This window comes from Alosa pseudoharengus, unplaced genomic scaffold (assembly GCF_046254945.1).
Source record: "Alosa pseudoharengus isolate Yale_2024_CS ecotype anadromous, Long Island Sound unplaced genomic scaffold, YU_APseudo_1.1 YU_APseudo_1.1_scf_10, whole genome shotgun sequence".
NCBI classification, from domain to species: domain Eukaryota; kingdom Metazoa; phylum Chordata; class Actinopteri; order Clupeiformes; family Clupeidae; genus Alosa; species Alosa pseudoharengus.
Genome location: NW_027468565.1, coordinates 14034018 through 14049623, shown reverse-complemented (window position 1 = coordinate 14049623; position 15606 = coordinate 14034018). Strand labels below are relative to the sequence as shown.

General features: G+C 40.7%; 1 protein-coding gene across 2 annotated transcripts; it reads right to left on the bottom strand.

The window, feature by feature from the left end:
* Positions 1-49: 49 nt before the first annotated feature.
* prc1a (protein regulator of cytokinesis 1a) lies at positions 50-13863 on the bottom strand. 2 transcript variants are annotated; one of them, XM_076264564.1, is made up of 15 exons: positions 13722-13863; positions 13016-13148; positions 12518-12640; positions 11862-12095; positions 11112-11282; positions 10351-10500; positions 8853-9000; positions 8433-8569; positions 8104-8199; positions 5058-5204; positions 4851-4961; positions 4561-4653; positions 4224-4388; positions 1679-1713; positions 50-750 (listed from the first exon to the last, which is right to left on the bottom strand). In XM_076264564.1, exons 1-15 carry the CDS (start codon positions 13730-13732, stop codon positions 702-704), a joined length of 1803 nt encoding a protein of 600 aa, XP_076120679.1. In that variant the 5' UTR covers positions 13733-13863; the 3' UTR covers positions 50-701. The 2 variants fall into 2 exon arrangements, with proteins under 2 accessions (XP_076120679.1, XP_076120680.1); XM_076264565.1 differs by lacking the exon at positions 1679-1713.
* Positions 13864-15606: the final 1743 nt, after the last annotated feature.

Sequence of the window (15606 nt, the reverse complement as noted above, 5' to 3'; positions counted from 1 at the left end):
AAGGCAGTAACTGTAATGTAGAAAAGACAAACAGCAACAGCACCAAACATAGGAACGCTAAAACATTTATTGCATGTTGCTCATCCCTGTATTGACAAAAGCTGAACCTGAGTTCTATGGCCATAGTAAGATAACTCACTCTGATACTGTATGGAGTGTGTAGGCCTTTGGTATTGATTTAACATCACAAACTCTTTTGGCCATTGTGTGTGCCCCAAGTCAAAAAAGTAAGAACACATTCCTTTGGAGTTGATTCATGGCCTTCACAGCAGGGCCACTGCTACTGCTGATGTCATTTATACAGTGAGAATCTTCAAAGATCATTACATTTCCGGTGGAGCACAAAAATACACAAATATACAGAATACTGTGCAGAAAGCCACCTGCATAATTCCCCATCCTAAAACAACATACAGTGTACTGTCTACACTGCTAAAATAATAATAAAATAATAGATAAAGTTCAGACAGAGGTGATCAGCAATAGTTTAACTGATTAAAAATAAAAGTAAGTGTAGAGTTCTGAATAAAGGTGCTAAGAAAAATACTGTACACACACACACACCATATTAACGATTTTAAAGTACATTCACATTCAGCAGAATCCTGTAGAGAGCTTACATTTTCCTTCAAAGGCATATAGATCATTAAAATGGCAAGCAGAGAGGAGTCTCTTCAGCTATCAGTGTGTAATGGTAGAGTTCAGTGATCCTTTCTTTCCGTTTGACTTTGAGGCACTGGAGAGTTCACGCTGGAAGATGAAAAGGAGAACAATCATAGGATATACACATGGATATATACATAAAACAAATTCCATAATGCAAAATATATACATCACTTAATAGTATACACATTTCAGGTGGTCTGCCCTGAGTTACAAAAGTGTCATGATGAGATGCACGGATACAGTAAACCAAGAACGAGTGCTCCATACTAAGTGTACAAATCAAAGTATCTATACAGCAGTCCTGCGGTTTATACACAATGCGGCTAATACACAGGAAATTACTGTACTTACTAAGGTAGTGTTACCATCTTAACACAGTGAATTTGAAGAAAGGTTTTATTTTCATCAGATGGATGAAAATAAAACACAATGTATTCCTGTGTAACTGGAGGCAATCTCCAACCAAAAATACACAAAAAAATAAAGTAATGTTGCCATGAACTGGTAATGGTGCATGGTATCAGAATTGCTTAAGTACAAGTGTATGAGTAGCACCCAATACCACCAATGCCTGATAGCAGCAGCCGTATCAGTGCATCCCTAGTCAGAACCAGGCCCCCAATTTGTTCTTGGTGTTGTATAATCAACAACTTTTTGAAGTCAATACTAGTCGATGCACCTGACTGGCAGACATAACAGGGGAGGACCTACTTACAGGATGTACATTCTTATACCATTTGGAGAGACAAAGAAGGTAGAAGTAGAGAACAAAACTAAAATGCCAAGCAGAGGGATATAAGCCTAGTTCAGGGTGAAATTAGTGTTAGAGAAAACCTTTCAGAACATGGTCAATAAAAAACACCAAATTCTATGAGGGTCATTTTATTCCCTACTGTCTGAGTAGCCCTTCATATTAGTTCAATAAAAAGGAGTTTAAAGGAAACAGAACTCAAGAGGTGGGGAGTTAGAGGGATCTCTTGGTTATGTGTTAGTACTGAACATGCATACAAACCTTATGATGGTAGACTCAAGGTTGATACAATCCCTCTAAAAACAAAATGTAAACTATAACTCAATGTCTTACCATACAATGGCTGGTAAACAACCAAAGCATGGGATTGGGTCATACTTCATAATCAGTATTCAACTTCATCCAACTCCTACGTGACTCAGTGAAGACACAGGGTTTCCAACAGGAGCCATATTCATAGAACAGTCAGCTGACTGACTAATGTCCCTCCATGTGTCTTTGTGGCATTGGTGCTTGCGCAACATGTTATTGTGAGTGAATACTTATATTAGGATACTGACAGTGCAGCACGGACATGGCTAACTGGAACGTGTTTGAGCAATGGTTTGAATTTAAAAACCCATAAATTACCATGATGGGAACAGGTACCACTTCACCCTCTTACATAACACCCAACCAGGTAGTGAGCTACTCTGGACTACAAGTGCCCTCTGCTGACAAGAAGATGAAAGCAAATGGAACAGCCATGGACTTTCAGTGGCTTGACTAACCTATAATTACTGCGTTGAACCTAAATCCATGACCCCAAAATGACACATTTCGTCAAAAGTTGAAGAGTTTGTATCGTAATACCCCCAATTATCACCACTTTTGTTCAGAAATTCTAAAACAACAATGTTTTTTAACACTTCAAAATAACATTTGCTAAATGAACCTTACATTTTTCAGTAGCCATAGGTGTGTAGATTTGAACAAAATCTGGTTTGGGAACATTTACTGCCTGAAATATCCGATTTTGTTTACCACGCTCGGAGTTATAGTGCTGGCCTGATGGGTCGCATATTTACGCCGTTTCAACGGCACATGAACGGTTAGACCGAGAATTCTCGTCATGAAATCAAAATTCCACTGGAGCTCCAAGCGGATGTGTACACACAGCCTTACAACACTGTTTACAGCTCTTCGAGTCACGGTAAAATGTAATTTTTTTGTACATAGCTGCAGGGCTCTACACTAACATTTTTTTTCAGGAGCACTTGTGCGCCCAAGTTAAAAAATTTAGGAGCACAGACAGAAATTTGGGAGCACAGTCAGTTCTGTACTTAACTTACACATAATCTAACATCATACTGCAGTTAACAGTTAAACATGCCAGTGCACCAATTGCAAATATTAAGAATGACTGACAACATTTAGGCTACAGGAAACAGGATTTTAAAGAGCAGTGCCTACTTTATTTTCAGTCTGTTCTATTTTCCTACATTTTGTTAATGTAAAATAATACATTGCCATATTTGCATTTAGCCTGTTTATCCTGCCAAATGTACAGTAGGCTAATTTATTTATTTGTGAATCCATCTATAGCTAATCCAAATATGCCCATGGTGACCTATCTGACTGCATACTGCCTAATAGACTACTACTACTAAAACAGTCCATTTTCTCTTCGACAAAACCCAACATAGGCTAATCAAAGATATATGTTTTATACTTTTAGTTTTTATTTGAAATATCTGCATTGATGGGGGCAGTAGGCAAACGATAGGCCTACTTTCGTTTTGCACTTCAGCTTGTATTCGGTGTAAACAAACATACATGCGTGGAAGCCTGGAGTTGTCAGTAGCGTTCTACCTTTGAATAAAATGGGAGTATTACGGGAGGGTACTTTTGTGCCAGTTCGTTCGCTACAGCTATATTTTGCATATTGCAGCCAATACGTCAACTGGGCTAAAAGGCATGTTAGGTTACCTTTCCTTCTCTCACTGCATTCTCAGAATCTCATCCTGTTCCTCCTATATCCAATGAATTCGGTGGATAGAAGAACTAATTTCTTCAATCTTTGCATCTTGGCTAGCTAGTCTAACTTTCCGCTTTTTCTGCGCGCTCTTGGATTTGATAGAAGCGACTACTAGCGAGTCACAACGCGAAACTGCTAACGTTGATGGGAGGTGTAGTTTTTATGCTGCATTCGCGACGTGATTCTATGGTTTGCACCAGTAATGTTTCTCGATGATGTTGCGGTGTATTTTGTAGACAAACATTGACATGGTTAGAAGTCATTCGCACCAGTGCGCCTAAATATTTTTTTGCACTCGCACGCCATCATTTTTACTCGCATGTGCGAGTGAAATGGGCGCACTGTAGAGCCCTGTTAGCTAATTTAGATACACCTATGGTGTGGGTGCTTGCGTTTCTTTAGGAATCCGCCGTTTTGGTTTTAGTAAGTAGAAGCTAATGAATACATTGCTGTGTATTGTGCAAATCTTTAATTGATGACTAGAGAAGTGACACATACACGCAAGACGGCAGAAATACGGGACCGACGGTAATAGGGGGAGTTCCGATACAGGTGTGTGGAATCTGACCCTGCCCAACCAGAATTCCTCCCCCCCCCCCCCCAGCTGACTAATTAGACTTATCTTTCCAGCCCTCTAGCAAACTACATATTCAGCTTTGGTGTGTGCAGATCATGAACATCCAGACTACTCCTTCAAAGGAATGCTTCTGGTGCAAACAAGGCCCAGAGCTTCACAACATGTTGCAAAAGCAGGATGAGAAGTGATTAAAATGGAAAAGTTTGAATTACCGCAAATTCAGAGTAGGTGCTGGCAACCGAGTTAATGCTGTAGTTCTTCTGTGGACTGGTAGTCACGGTCCTCAGAGAGCCTCCAAGATGAGAGATGTTCTCCTTGTTCTTCTCCAGCCCAAGGGGAGTCCTGCCACGCCCTGGAGTGCGCAGCCCAAGGCCAACCTGGGGTTCACAGATTAATGCCACATGTTTCTTAGAGTACAGATAAAACCTACAGCCATGGCTGGACAGAATAAAGATAATTGCAAAACAAGGCATTATCAGTTACATGGTAGGACAATAGGCTTCTGCTGTATTTTTGATTATTTGCTGCTGCCAATTTAGTGATCGTTACCCTGCTTGCAGACAGAGGTGGTCTCAAGACTGGAGACTGGAAAGTGGAGCGCAGTGTAGTGTTTGGCGTGGACATGATGGATGTAGTGTTCATCTGCAGAGATAGGGCAAGAGAAATCACATCATCAAATTTACTTTTTTCCCCCTGATGCCATAAATGTTACTTTCTGCACAACTTAAGATTTGAGAATCTTGGGATTTCTATTTGTAACAATATGGAAGTCCCCAATCTGATTTGGACAAAGCTTACTGCTACTCTGATCTGAAAGTGAACACCAAGAGTGTACATACTTTGCGTGTTTTTCCTGGTGTGGGAGTCCCTGCCAATCTTCTTTTCGTGGGTGTCCTCATTGTTGTTCCATAAAGCATATCCTCCTCAATCTGTTTGCTCTTCTTCAATTGCTTTATTTTGACAGGAGAAAAAAATAAACAGGTCAGGAAACGTGTGGGTAAGCAGAAGATGAGATGGAGTGGCTGGAGTGCGTTTAGGACTCCTACCCGCTCCTGCTTCTCCCGCTCCTTCTCGGTGTGGTACAGCTCCCACTGCTCTTGAACAAACTCCAGGAACTTCTGCCCGTTCACCAGGAAGGACTGCCCTTGTGCTTGCTCCCACTGGTCAATCTGTGCCTTCAGGCTTTTCTCCAACTGAGTAAGATCACAGGACTTAAGAACTCAAAGGGGCTTTAAAACAGTATAAAAATGTGTAGTCCATTAAAGAGTGGCTACCATCTCAAGGCGTACAAATTCAGTGCTTTAAAACGGTAGGACTAGGGCTGCAACTAACGATTATCGTTGTATTATTCAAAGTAGATCTGTTGATTACAACATAGATTAAAACAAGTACCGTATTTTCCGGACTATAAGCCGCTCCGGAGTATAAGTCGCATTTATTTAGAAATGTATTTCACAAAATCCAAAAACAGAGACTATGTAACTGGACTATTGAGGCCAAAAAGATTAATGTTAATGAAGACGAAGAAGGAGTGAAGGCAGCCAAGAAGAGGGCCGGATAGGCCTAATTGTAAAGCAAAAGATTCACTGAAAGAAAATGCCATGTGGTACACCAAAATTTAGCTAAAATGTGGAGAATACAATGCAATCAAGAATTTTGGGCGATGTGGAGTCACAAGCTGGCAGCAGATTAAATGCTTAGGAGAGATAAAAATACGGTTTTAAAAGGACGTGACCAAAGCGCAAGCCAGGCGATCGGCCTATAGGCCCGACAGTAATTGTAAAGCAATTTACAAAAGATTCACTGAACAAAAATGTTGATGTGGTACATGAAAATGTAGCTAAAAATGTGGAGAATGCAATGCAATCAAGCATTTTGGGCGATGTGGAGTGACAAGCCGGCAGCAGATTAAATGCCTACGAGAGAGAAAAAGATGCGTTTTAAAAAGACTACACAGACCGGTTTTAATAGGACGTGCAGACCAAAGCTGCAGCAAGCAGGTGATACTTAGAAATTTATTTCACAAAATCCAAGACCAAGAACAGACAGATGTAACTGGACACATAGAGGCCAAAAATATTGAGAATTCTACAGGGAATGTTAATGAAGACGAAGGAGTGAATAGTAAGCCGAAGGCTGCTGACAATTAGCCCGCGCTAATTGTGAAGCAATTTACAAAAGATTCACTGAACAAAAATGCTGATGTGGTACATGAAAATTTAGCTAAAAATGTGGAGAATGCAATGCAATCAAGCATTTTGGACAATATATATTGGCACAAACTGGTAGCAGAACAATTAAGACAAAAAAGATGCGCATTGAAAACCAGGGCCTAAATTTCAGCGCAGGATTGCGGGTTTTACGCATAAGTTATTAAGTCTTGAGCATAATAATAAAAGTCCCACAACTCTATCATAATGAGAGAAATTCCCACACATGTTACAGTGCTCTCTGATAACATTAATCTAATAATGGAGCGGCCTGAATGCGGGACTATTGACTGGACAGACCAACTCTGACTTCAATTGAACCCGATGCAGAGACACACACACGCGCGCATGGACCACTTTGCGGGTGTCTCTCTCTCTCCCTCTCTCATCGCTGAAGTCAAATTATAGCCTAGGAGGTGCTTCTACATCAATCGCGATCGACAGGAAAGGAAACCAAACCTTTAGCGATCAGGAACCGTCAGGAATTTTGTAAACACAGAAGCATGACAGCCTATAACGCGAGAGAACATGGATGTGTTTTCTATTTGAGGAACGTTATAGTCTTTTTACGGACGTGAACAGACAGATACAGACACGGAGCGCAGTAGGCCTACTTTCACTTTCTAGTGTGCATATTCAGTACGTGAAAGATAATTAGTAGCAAAACAGCGATCAAATATTAGCCTACATGGCAGTGAGTTTTGTTTTCAAATGTTTTCATGCATGTCTAGATAACGGGTGAGGAATGTTTAGGAGACAGACTATCGTAAATCTTCAAATTATTGCTGGGGTCTTTTTATTAGGCTGCGCAAAGCACAGCACCTTCATTTGGGGCATGGCTTACTGTTTGATTATATTGCTAAATATCGGGACTGATGACCACTGAAATCTGCGGGGTATTTGATGGTTCACTATTAAGTTTCATGTAAGGGTGTTGGGATTTCCATCCGCTTATTGCGGGATAAGGCATACGCTTTCATTTATTCATGGAACGTGTGTTGTGCTGAAATGGAAACCTTATTCAGCCTAAATTTACCTTAGTTATTTTTTAATCATGCATGATTTACTTTTTTATAAAATTCGTAGGCTGATGCCTGGCAGCAACAATTGTGTTTAAATGTAGGTTACTGCTTCAGCCTCTGGCAAGCTCAGAAGGGGGCGGCATGCAACTGATAGCTTGAGAGCAACGTGTTGGAGACGTGTAAGACAATGACTTTTCATTGGCAACAATATTAAACCAACCAACAATATAAAATATTAAGAAGAGCTCTTTTATGAGTTAAATTGAAACAAAATTATTACTGGCCTTTATTTGTCCGAATCTGAGGCCCAAACAGAATCCTGGCCGTAATTTGAGGATTTAGGTATGCACGTGTGTTTAAGGCATAGTGCAACCACTAATCTCTGACTGAAAGTGCACAGAACTTTTGCATTTGAGAGCGCTCTCTCGCGGCTAGACAGTAATGTTTCATGTAGGGTTCATGTCAGTTAATATGAATTAACATTTAAAAACATGTTCAATTATATAATTTTTTCATATATAAGTCGCACCTGACTATAAGTCGCAGGGCCAGCCAAACTATGAAAAAAAGTGTGACTTATAGTCCGGAAAATACGGTAATCAATTAATCTAGAAAGTAATCATTTTGTCCTCAAATGCCTAATTTTGTCACTCCCCAACCATTTAGTTTACCATCATAGAGGAGTAAGTGAAGCAGAAAATGTTTAAGAAGCTGCAATTGGCAGATTTTGATGTATTTCCCTTTAAAAATGGCCAAAACCGATTACCAAGATAGTTGGCGATTACTATAGTAGTTGACAACTAATCTATTAATAGTTGCAGCTCTAGGTAGGCCTAAGTAATACTGCTGGATAGTGCTACCTTAGGCAGACTCCTCTGCAGATCTGCTCTCTGTTTCTCCTCTTTGAGGAGATTTCCCCCTCTATTGTTGAATCTGGACGGGTCAGTTGCCTTTTTCTGTGGGAGAAATGAGTCCTGATCAGTTCAATATTAATAGGTTTACATCAACCCAAAGACCCTGTAATGTCAACTAATAGGGCAAACATTGGCTTTGATTTCCAGAGCGAACACCACACTTCTGAGTTTGATTAGCAGTAAGCTCTGTACTTGATACTCCTTATAAAATAACATATAGCATCAGCTATTCTGGCAAATCTTTACTGAATACCAGATGAGCAGGCAGTCCTAACCTCCAGTTCCAGGAACAAAGTCCAGTTCTGTTGCCACTGGTGGACTCCAGTGAACAACTCCTTGTGATCCTCGTGGTACTTCTTCAAGTGTTCCATCTCTGCTTCATGCAGACCCAGAAGCTCCTCAGTGAAGTCCTCTGGCAAAACAGAGACAGGAAATTGCATACGTCATGTCAACATGTTATGTATTCCAGTCATTCATTTCTGGTCATCTTTTCACTATCCTGTCAAATAAAGGCTTAAAATGGGGCGGGCTTTATACGGTGACAGGATGGTTGGCACCACTTTGTACACAATCAATGGCTGCCCTGATAGGGTTAGTATTAAACATGGCATAAACATGAACAAAACAGCAGCACACAAGATGTGTACCCTACGGAAAACCTGACAAGTGAGTATCAGTTCAGTTTGGCATCTTACCACTGTAGTATGGGGTGAAGGCTTGTCTCTGGTCCTGACTGTAGAAGCAGATATTCCAGTATTGGTCGATTTCTTCACGGATAGACTGAACAAAGTTCTGCAAGTTTTGGATTTTCAGCTCCTCCAGACGCTGAACCTCTGTTACTAACTGAAGTAGGAGTGAAGTGAAATAAAAGAATGAATAGATGGATGAAACACATTAAGAACATTCTAATTTAAAATAAGTATAAAGTATATATACTCTTTTGATCCCGTGAGGGAAATTTGGTCTCTGCATTTATCCCAATCCGTGAATTAGTGAAACACACTCAGCACACAGTGAACACACAGGTGAAGCACACACTAATCCCGGCGCTCGGGGAGCAGTGAGGGGTTAAGTACCTTGCTCAAGGGCACTTCAGCCGTGGATGTGGGCATGGGAGACCAGTGCTCAACCATTTCCCCCGCCCACATTTTCCCTACTGGTCGGGGATCGAACCGGCAACCCTTCGGTTACAAGCCCAAAGCCCTAACCAGTAGGCCACGGCTGCCCCAAATTAGGGACGCTCCCATCAGTGCATTTGGGGCCGATCACCGAATACCGATCACAGGATGGGCATTGGAAAAAAAAAAAAAAAGCAGGGCTCTAAACTAACTTTTTTTAAATGTTTAAAGCCATCAGTTAAACATGCCAATGCACCAGTTGCAAAGATTAAGAATGACTGACAACATTTACAGGAAACAAAATGTAAAGAATATTAGTGCCTTCATTATTTTTGGTCTGTTTTATTTGTCTATATTTTGTTTTAATAATCATGTGATGTCATATTTGCATTTAGTCTGTATATCAAAATCCTGCAAAATTTAATTTATTTGTGAATCCATCTGTTGCTAATCCAAATGATGATATAACTCCATACTGCAGGCCTACTACTAAAACATACAGCCCATTTCCCTTTCACAACTCAGCATAGCCTAATCAAGGATATTTATTGTAAATTACCCCATCATGGGTTATTTAATTAAGGCAATTTATCCGTTTATAAATCATATTCTTGATAATGTCTGAAATGTGTTTATTAGTTCATGACTGAAGAGGCCTGAAGGGGTGAGGGGCTTTTCATTTGAAACCGGTCGTTCAGAGAAGAAAGTTCATTGTAACATAACGATGTAACAGCTTTTTGTGTGTGTGTGTGTGTGTGTGTGTATATATATATATATATATATATATATATATATATATATATATATATATATATATATATATATGAGTATACCGTATTTTCCGGACTATAAGTCGCTCTGGAGTATAAGTCGCATTAGTCAAAAAATGAATTAAAATGAAAAAGAATCCAAAGTGACGCGGGTTTGCAGTGGCAGGCTCAGGAGTTGAACACAGGCCAACCAATTGTCAAGCGGTGACGCTGCTCCTGCTCTACTACACTCGCACATACATACAGACATACCAGGACAGATTGATAGTCAGTTGGCTGGGTGAAATGATGACATGTGGACTCACCGCTTCTCTGTTCTTCTTCCTGCATGCGGTCATGTGCTCACTGAGGCCATCCCTCTCCTCAGCAGGGATCTGCAGCCTCTCCCACAGCTCCCGGATGCGCGCACGGTAGGAGGCGCACAGGGCCTCATTCTCAGCCTTGCGGCCCTCCAGCTGCACGGCAACACAGAATATCAACACAAGGACATGCTGGAAAAGTTTGCTTACAAATGGTGCTCCAGCTGCTGTTCTCAAAGCAAAACAAAACAAAATTGAAAAACCTCCAGCAGTTGTTTCCACTGACTTTGAACAGAAGAGTATTTCCTTGAACCACAATTGGCCAAGAGTACAAGGTGGGAAACCACCACCACCACCAACAACAACAACAACACTACACCAACAACAACACCCTAGGGCTGAATGCTTGTCATTTAACATTTGCAGTTACATCAAAGGATCACATGTACAAGATTGCAATTTTAATCAACTTTTAGTTGGGGGAGCGTCATTCCTTAACATTCAGATTTTGTAATCCCACTAGTACAAGCTGCTAGTGATCTGACTGCCTCACAACTTGAACCAGGAAAGCCTGGCTTGGCAAATAAAACATGTTGATTTCGGTGGGTGTGGTTGTACTGGGTTACTGGAGTCATCAGGGACTTTTACTAAAGGAGTGAGTACAGAACCCTCACCAACTCACTGTGTTTACTGTAAACGAAGGCAACCTCTTGACAGTTAGTGTTAAGGTAGAACATGTGAGAGTGGTACTACTTGACCAGTCCTACCTGACTGAGCAGCAACTGGAGAGCAGCGATGTTGTCAGTTGAGAGGCAGAAGGCATCCTCATCCTCACACACCACATCGCGCTCAAAGCTGGTGTCTGGCTCCTGCTCCAACTCCTCCATGCAAAATATGATCTGCCTCTTAATGCCCACAAACTCTGCATGCCGGCGGTCCTGAGGAGACAGGGCAAACAGGTGCTTAACTTCCCCCAAGCTCAGAGCTGTACTGGAGTGAAACAGATTTTATCACAGCCAACAGCTCAGACTTCACTAACACTACAAGAAACACTTTGAATGTCTACATGGGTCATTCTATGTCCAATCAGATAAGGCAGCTGCTAAACTGTTGCCATTTCCTTCAAACCTTGACTATATCATGAATGGGTCCCTAAACCAATGTCTGCAAAATATTTCTTCATTAGAATGTGTCTTCGTATTTTTTAGCTCTCTGTATCATTTCAGTTTTACAGCCTGAAAACACATTATCTGGTAAGCTATGTATGGGCATTAATATCTATATGGGATAAAACAAGTGAAGGTTATGATTTTCAGTCATTTTAAAGGACTAAAATTGTATGTGGGGTAGCTAATAGGAACATGAACATCAAAGTGCCAGTGCTGTACTACAGCTAAACGTTATAACAGTGATTGACTATGTGTATTTTTCTATGCATGTATAACATTGGCATGTTATTTGAGAGCTCTCTTGTATATGAAGAACTTATTCTGTATAAACTACACATGGATATTTACCCTCTCAGCTCTAAGTGTACCAAGGTGACCACGGTATCCATCCAACTCTTCTGAGGAAGGAACCGAGTTCATCTCAATGGCATAGAGGCTTGTGCACAAGATATCACACAGGTCCTTATCCTGTTCTCTCAGTTCCCTCAAGTCCTTCATTCTCTGGGTCTTCTCTTGAATCATTGCCTTCAGACAGGTCCTCATGTCTTTCTCTAACTGCAGCATAGTATAGCCCCCCTCTTCCTACACACAAAAAACAGCAAACAAATGAATGTAAAAAAAGCAACAGGAGTGGTCAAACTATGTGCTTTTCAGACAGAATGAAAGCTCTTCTCTGGGCCATTCATACAGAGACATGTTCCAAATACATCAGTGTGCCAGTAAAATCTTTCACTGACATGTTTGATTGAGTGACCATCAGAAGCACCTGTATTTGTGCTAGAGAAAGAAACCATGACAAAGATGAACCATCCTTGCCATGTTGTATGCAACCAATTTACAGATGGGCTCCAACACAAAAAGTTGCTTTTCTAAAACATTGTCCTTTAAATGCTTCATTACACAACAACCTTAACCCAAAGACATACTGTACATAGCATGATGCATCATTGACATGTTTCCCTTATGTAGCACAAAGTACAGAGAGAATGAACAACAAAGCCTACTTGAAAAGGTTTTAGGTGCAGCTCCTTGCACAACATGTCCAGGTCTTTACGACATGTCTCAATGCTGGCCAGCAACCTTGTCCGCAGTCCTTCCTCTTCAGAAATCATCATATCCAAAAGATTCTGCAAACAATATGCATGGGTTCTAATTAAAGGCTGATCCCCAACTAAATCTGTCCCTTCTGAGCATCAAAAAATGTCTCATGTAGCAGCTTACTACTTAATTCAATAACTTTATTCAAAGTATATATTATGACAGATAAGCCAAATCAACTCTGTTAGTTGGCCCACATATTGTGACTGGACCTTTAAAGAGTTGGGGATAAGTATTTGAGCATCGGTTCAGACTTTCTAGATCTTTATTCAAAGCACAAAAAATAAAAACTGTGTCGCTTCCCCACATTGGCCTATATTTTTGGTATGACAATCACAGTGGAGACAGAGATGGCACATATCTAGCATCTTAGACTGAAAAACATAAACTTCTATGTCACTCACTTTGACGTGCATATGAACTGCCTCGACCCTCTGTAGGCGCTGGTCCTCGGGAATTCCTATCTCCTCCCATATGTCTTTCAAGTGGTTCAATGCGTTGTTCAGGCACGCCACCGATTCTGATGCATGCACCTCACTGCAAACCAACCAAACCAGATTAGAAGAGACCCATCCATGAAAGATTCAAGTTAACCTAACAAGACTGTTGACAGTATTTTTGGTAGCAAAAGGTAGCACTTAACTTACTAATCTTAACTAGCTAGTTACCGTTACTATTTTAGCAATCAAGAACATAAAAGTTAAGCAAAAGTTAAGTAGCATAGCGTTAACTGTGACCCACCCTAGTTATCGAACTAACACCATTGCAATGTTTCTTCTGGTGCTTAACACTAACGTCAGTGTTGCAGCTGACGGAAACAACGTTTGCGTTAAATACCGTTAAATTTCGACATGAGTCTATCCTTAAGATCAGCATTCACGTTTTAACTAAAGTAATCCGCATGATGACATTATGAGTTAGCACAATATTTGTTCTGTCATTACGTTAATATAGGGTAAACATCAGCTAACCATACGTTAGCGATGTATGCTAACTTATCGGTAGCTAACAAACGAACGTTATCAGTTATGCTAACGTTAGTCCTAGCTATTTGATTCACTTATTCACTTGACGTATCCACACAGTATCGAAATAAAGCCCGTTACCTACCTCTTCCTCATGTTTCAAAAACCAAACGCCTTAGTCTTAAACTTTTAGACTACTACCAGCACATCGAATTAACATATAACTGCCTAAATCTCTACGTCGTTGTACAGTGGACTGCGATTTCAAATGAAACAACTCCGGCAGTGTTTCCTCCTAGCTTGTAGATTCAAATTTTGCACTGAAAAAAGTCTTCACATCTGATTGGTTAACAGGCTGTTAGATAGACGCGATTTAGCGTCCCATTAAACGATTGGTTGGATTTGCAGAAGGGGAGGATCTAGGGACCGTCTAATCAACTCAGGAGACGTCACTCACTCCGTCTGCTAAAATCTGACTCAAAAGGAAAGACAGCTTTAATTGTTTCCACCCCTTGTCATGCTCCAAATAAAATGGAATGCGCATCTTTAAATGAGAAATGAAACGCCTATCTACAACATATTTTATTGTATTATTGTATCGTGTTATTTAACAGTCAAATCATGTTAAGCCGGGTTCAGATTGTAGCCTACGTTGCAAGCAGCACTGCGCCGATACACTCTTTTGATCCCGTGAGGGAAATTTGGTCTCTGCATTTATCCCAATCCGTGAAATAGTGAAACACACACAGCACACAGTGAACAGAAGCGCACACTAATCCCGGCGCAGTGAGCAGCCTGCAACAACAGCGGCGCTCGGGGAGCAGTGGTTGGGTTAGGTGGTTAGGCCTTGCTCAAGGGCACAATTCAGCCATACCTTGGCCTACTGGTCGGGGTTCGAACCGGCAACCCAAGGCTGCCCAAGTACCTAGACTGAGTACAGTTGAGACACCTTAAATATCTTGCTTGCACAGCAAGCCCAAGTTGTGATTTTTGCTATGCACATGTGTATTAGTGCCCTCTTTGATCATGGAAAATTTGAACGACACAAGTATCTCCCATCCAAGGATATCGGCAAATGTTTTTTTTCCAAAGTAAGAACTTCACTTCACCATGCACCTTCCACAATGAATAGCTCATTACACTTATGTTACTATTAAACGTAAATGGTATCATTACAAACATTATTCTGTGTCCTAAAAACTGGCATATTTTATGGCATTGTAAGGTCGTTCCAAAATCTAGAGAAATGTGTGAGGTGGTCAGCTGGGGACAATTGAGACACACTGGATTGTGTTAGGCTACTTGAACATTCCATTTGTAGGCTACTGTTCGCTATCTGTTCCTGTGTCACATTTTGTTCATGATGTATTCCTTTTCACCAACGCTAATTTAAATGAAATGAATGAATTTGAACTACAAACATTTTGCAATTGCTGTTTTTTATTTATTCAACTTTCCAACTAACGGTTAGTTAACTATACATCATTAAAGATGGGTGTCTCAACTGTACCAGGTAGGAGACACAGTCAAGACAAAAATTGCACCTTATGTTTATGAGCTAATTGTGGAAAATATAAACTACTTATGGGTATTATTGATTGATAATATTTTAGTCTACAGGCTAAGGAAATGGCATGTGGAATGTTGTGTGGAAAATCACTACTTTTCAGTAGGCCTATCTATTTTTTTTTTGATTTTGTGTGGGCAAAAAGTGTCTCAACTGTACTCAGTCTACCCTACTTAAGGAGCAAGCACAAGCGGCAATGCTGAAACCCATTAAGAGGGCTTCACATTGTAGGCCTACGCAGCATGTGTTGCGTTTGCCGCTTCTCTTGGTTGAGGTATGTCCCAAAGATTTTTGTTATGGTTGCCTCCGCTCAGCGCAAAAGACCTATGATTTACAGCTCGCCGCTGTCAAAGCAGCTTTGTAGTACGAATTCTTGCTGTCAGCAGAGGGATAGCAACAGAAAGACGACTCTTGAAATTTTCCCGTATTTTAGTTGAGTCGGGAAATCGCCCTTAATTTCAAT

Bases quoted from the DNA above. Each gene is read 5' to 3' on its own strand.
- prc1a (XM_076264564.1), bottom strand. The intron at 9,001-10,350 runs GTGAGTCCACAT...CTCCTACTTCAG, and splicing joins GGAAGAAGAACAGAGAAGCG to TTAGTAACAGAGGTTCAGCG. The intron at 4,654-4,850 runs GTATGTACACTC...CTATCTCTGCAG, and splicing joins CACCAGGAAAAACACGCAAA to ATGAACACTACATCCATCAT.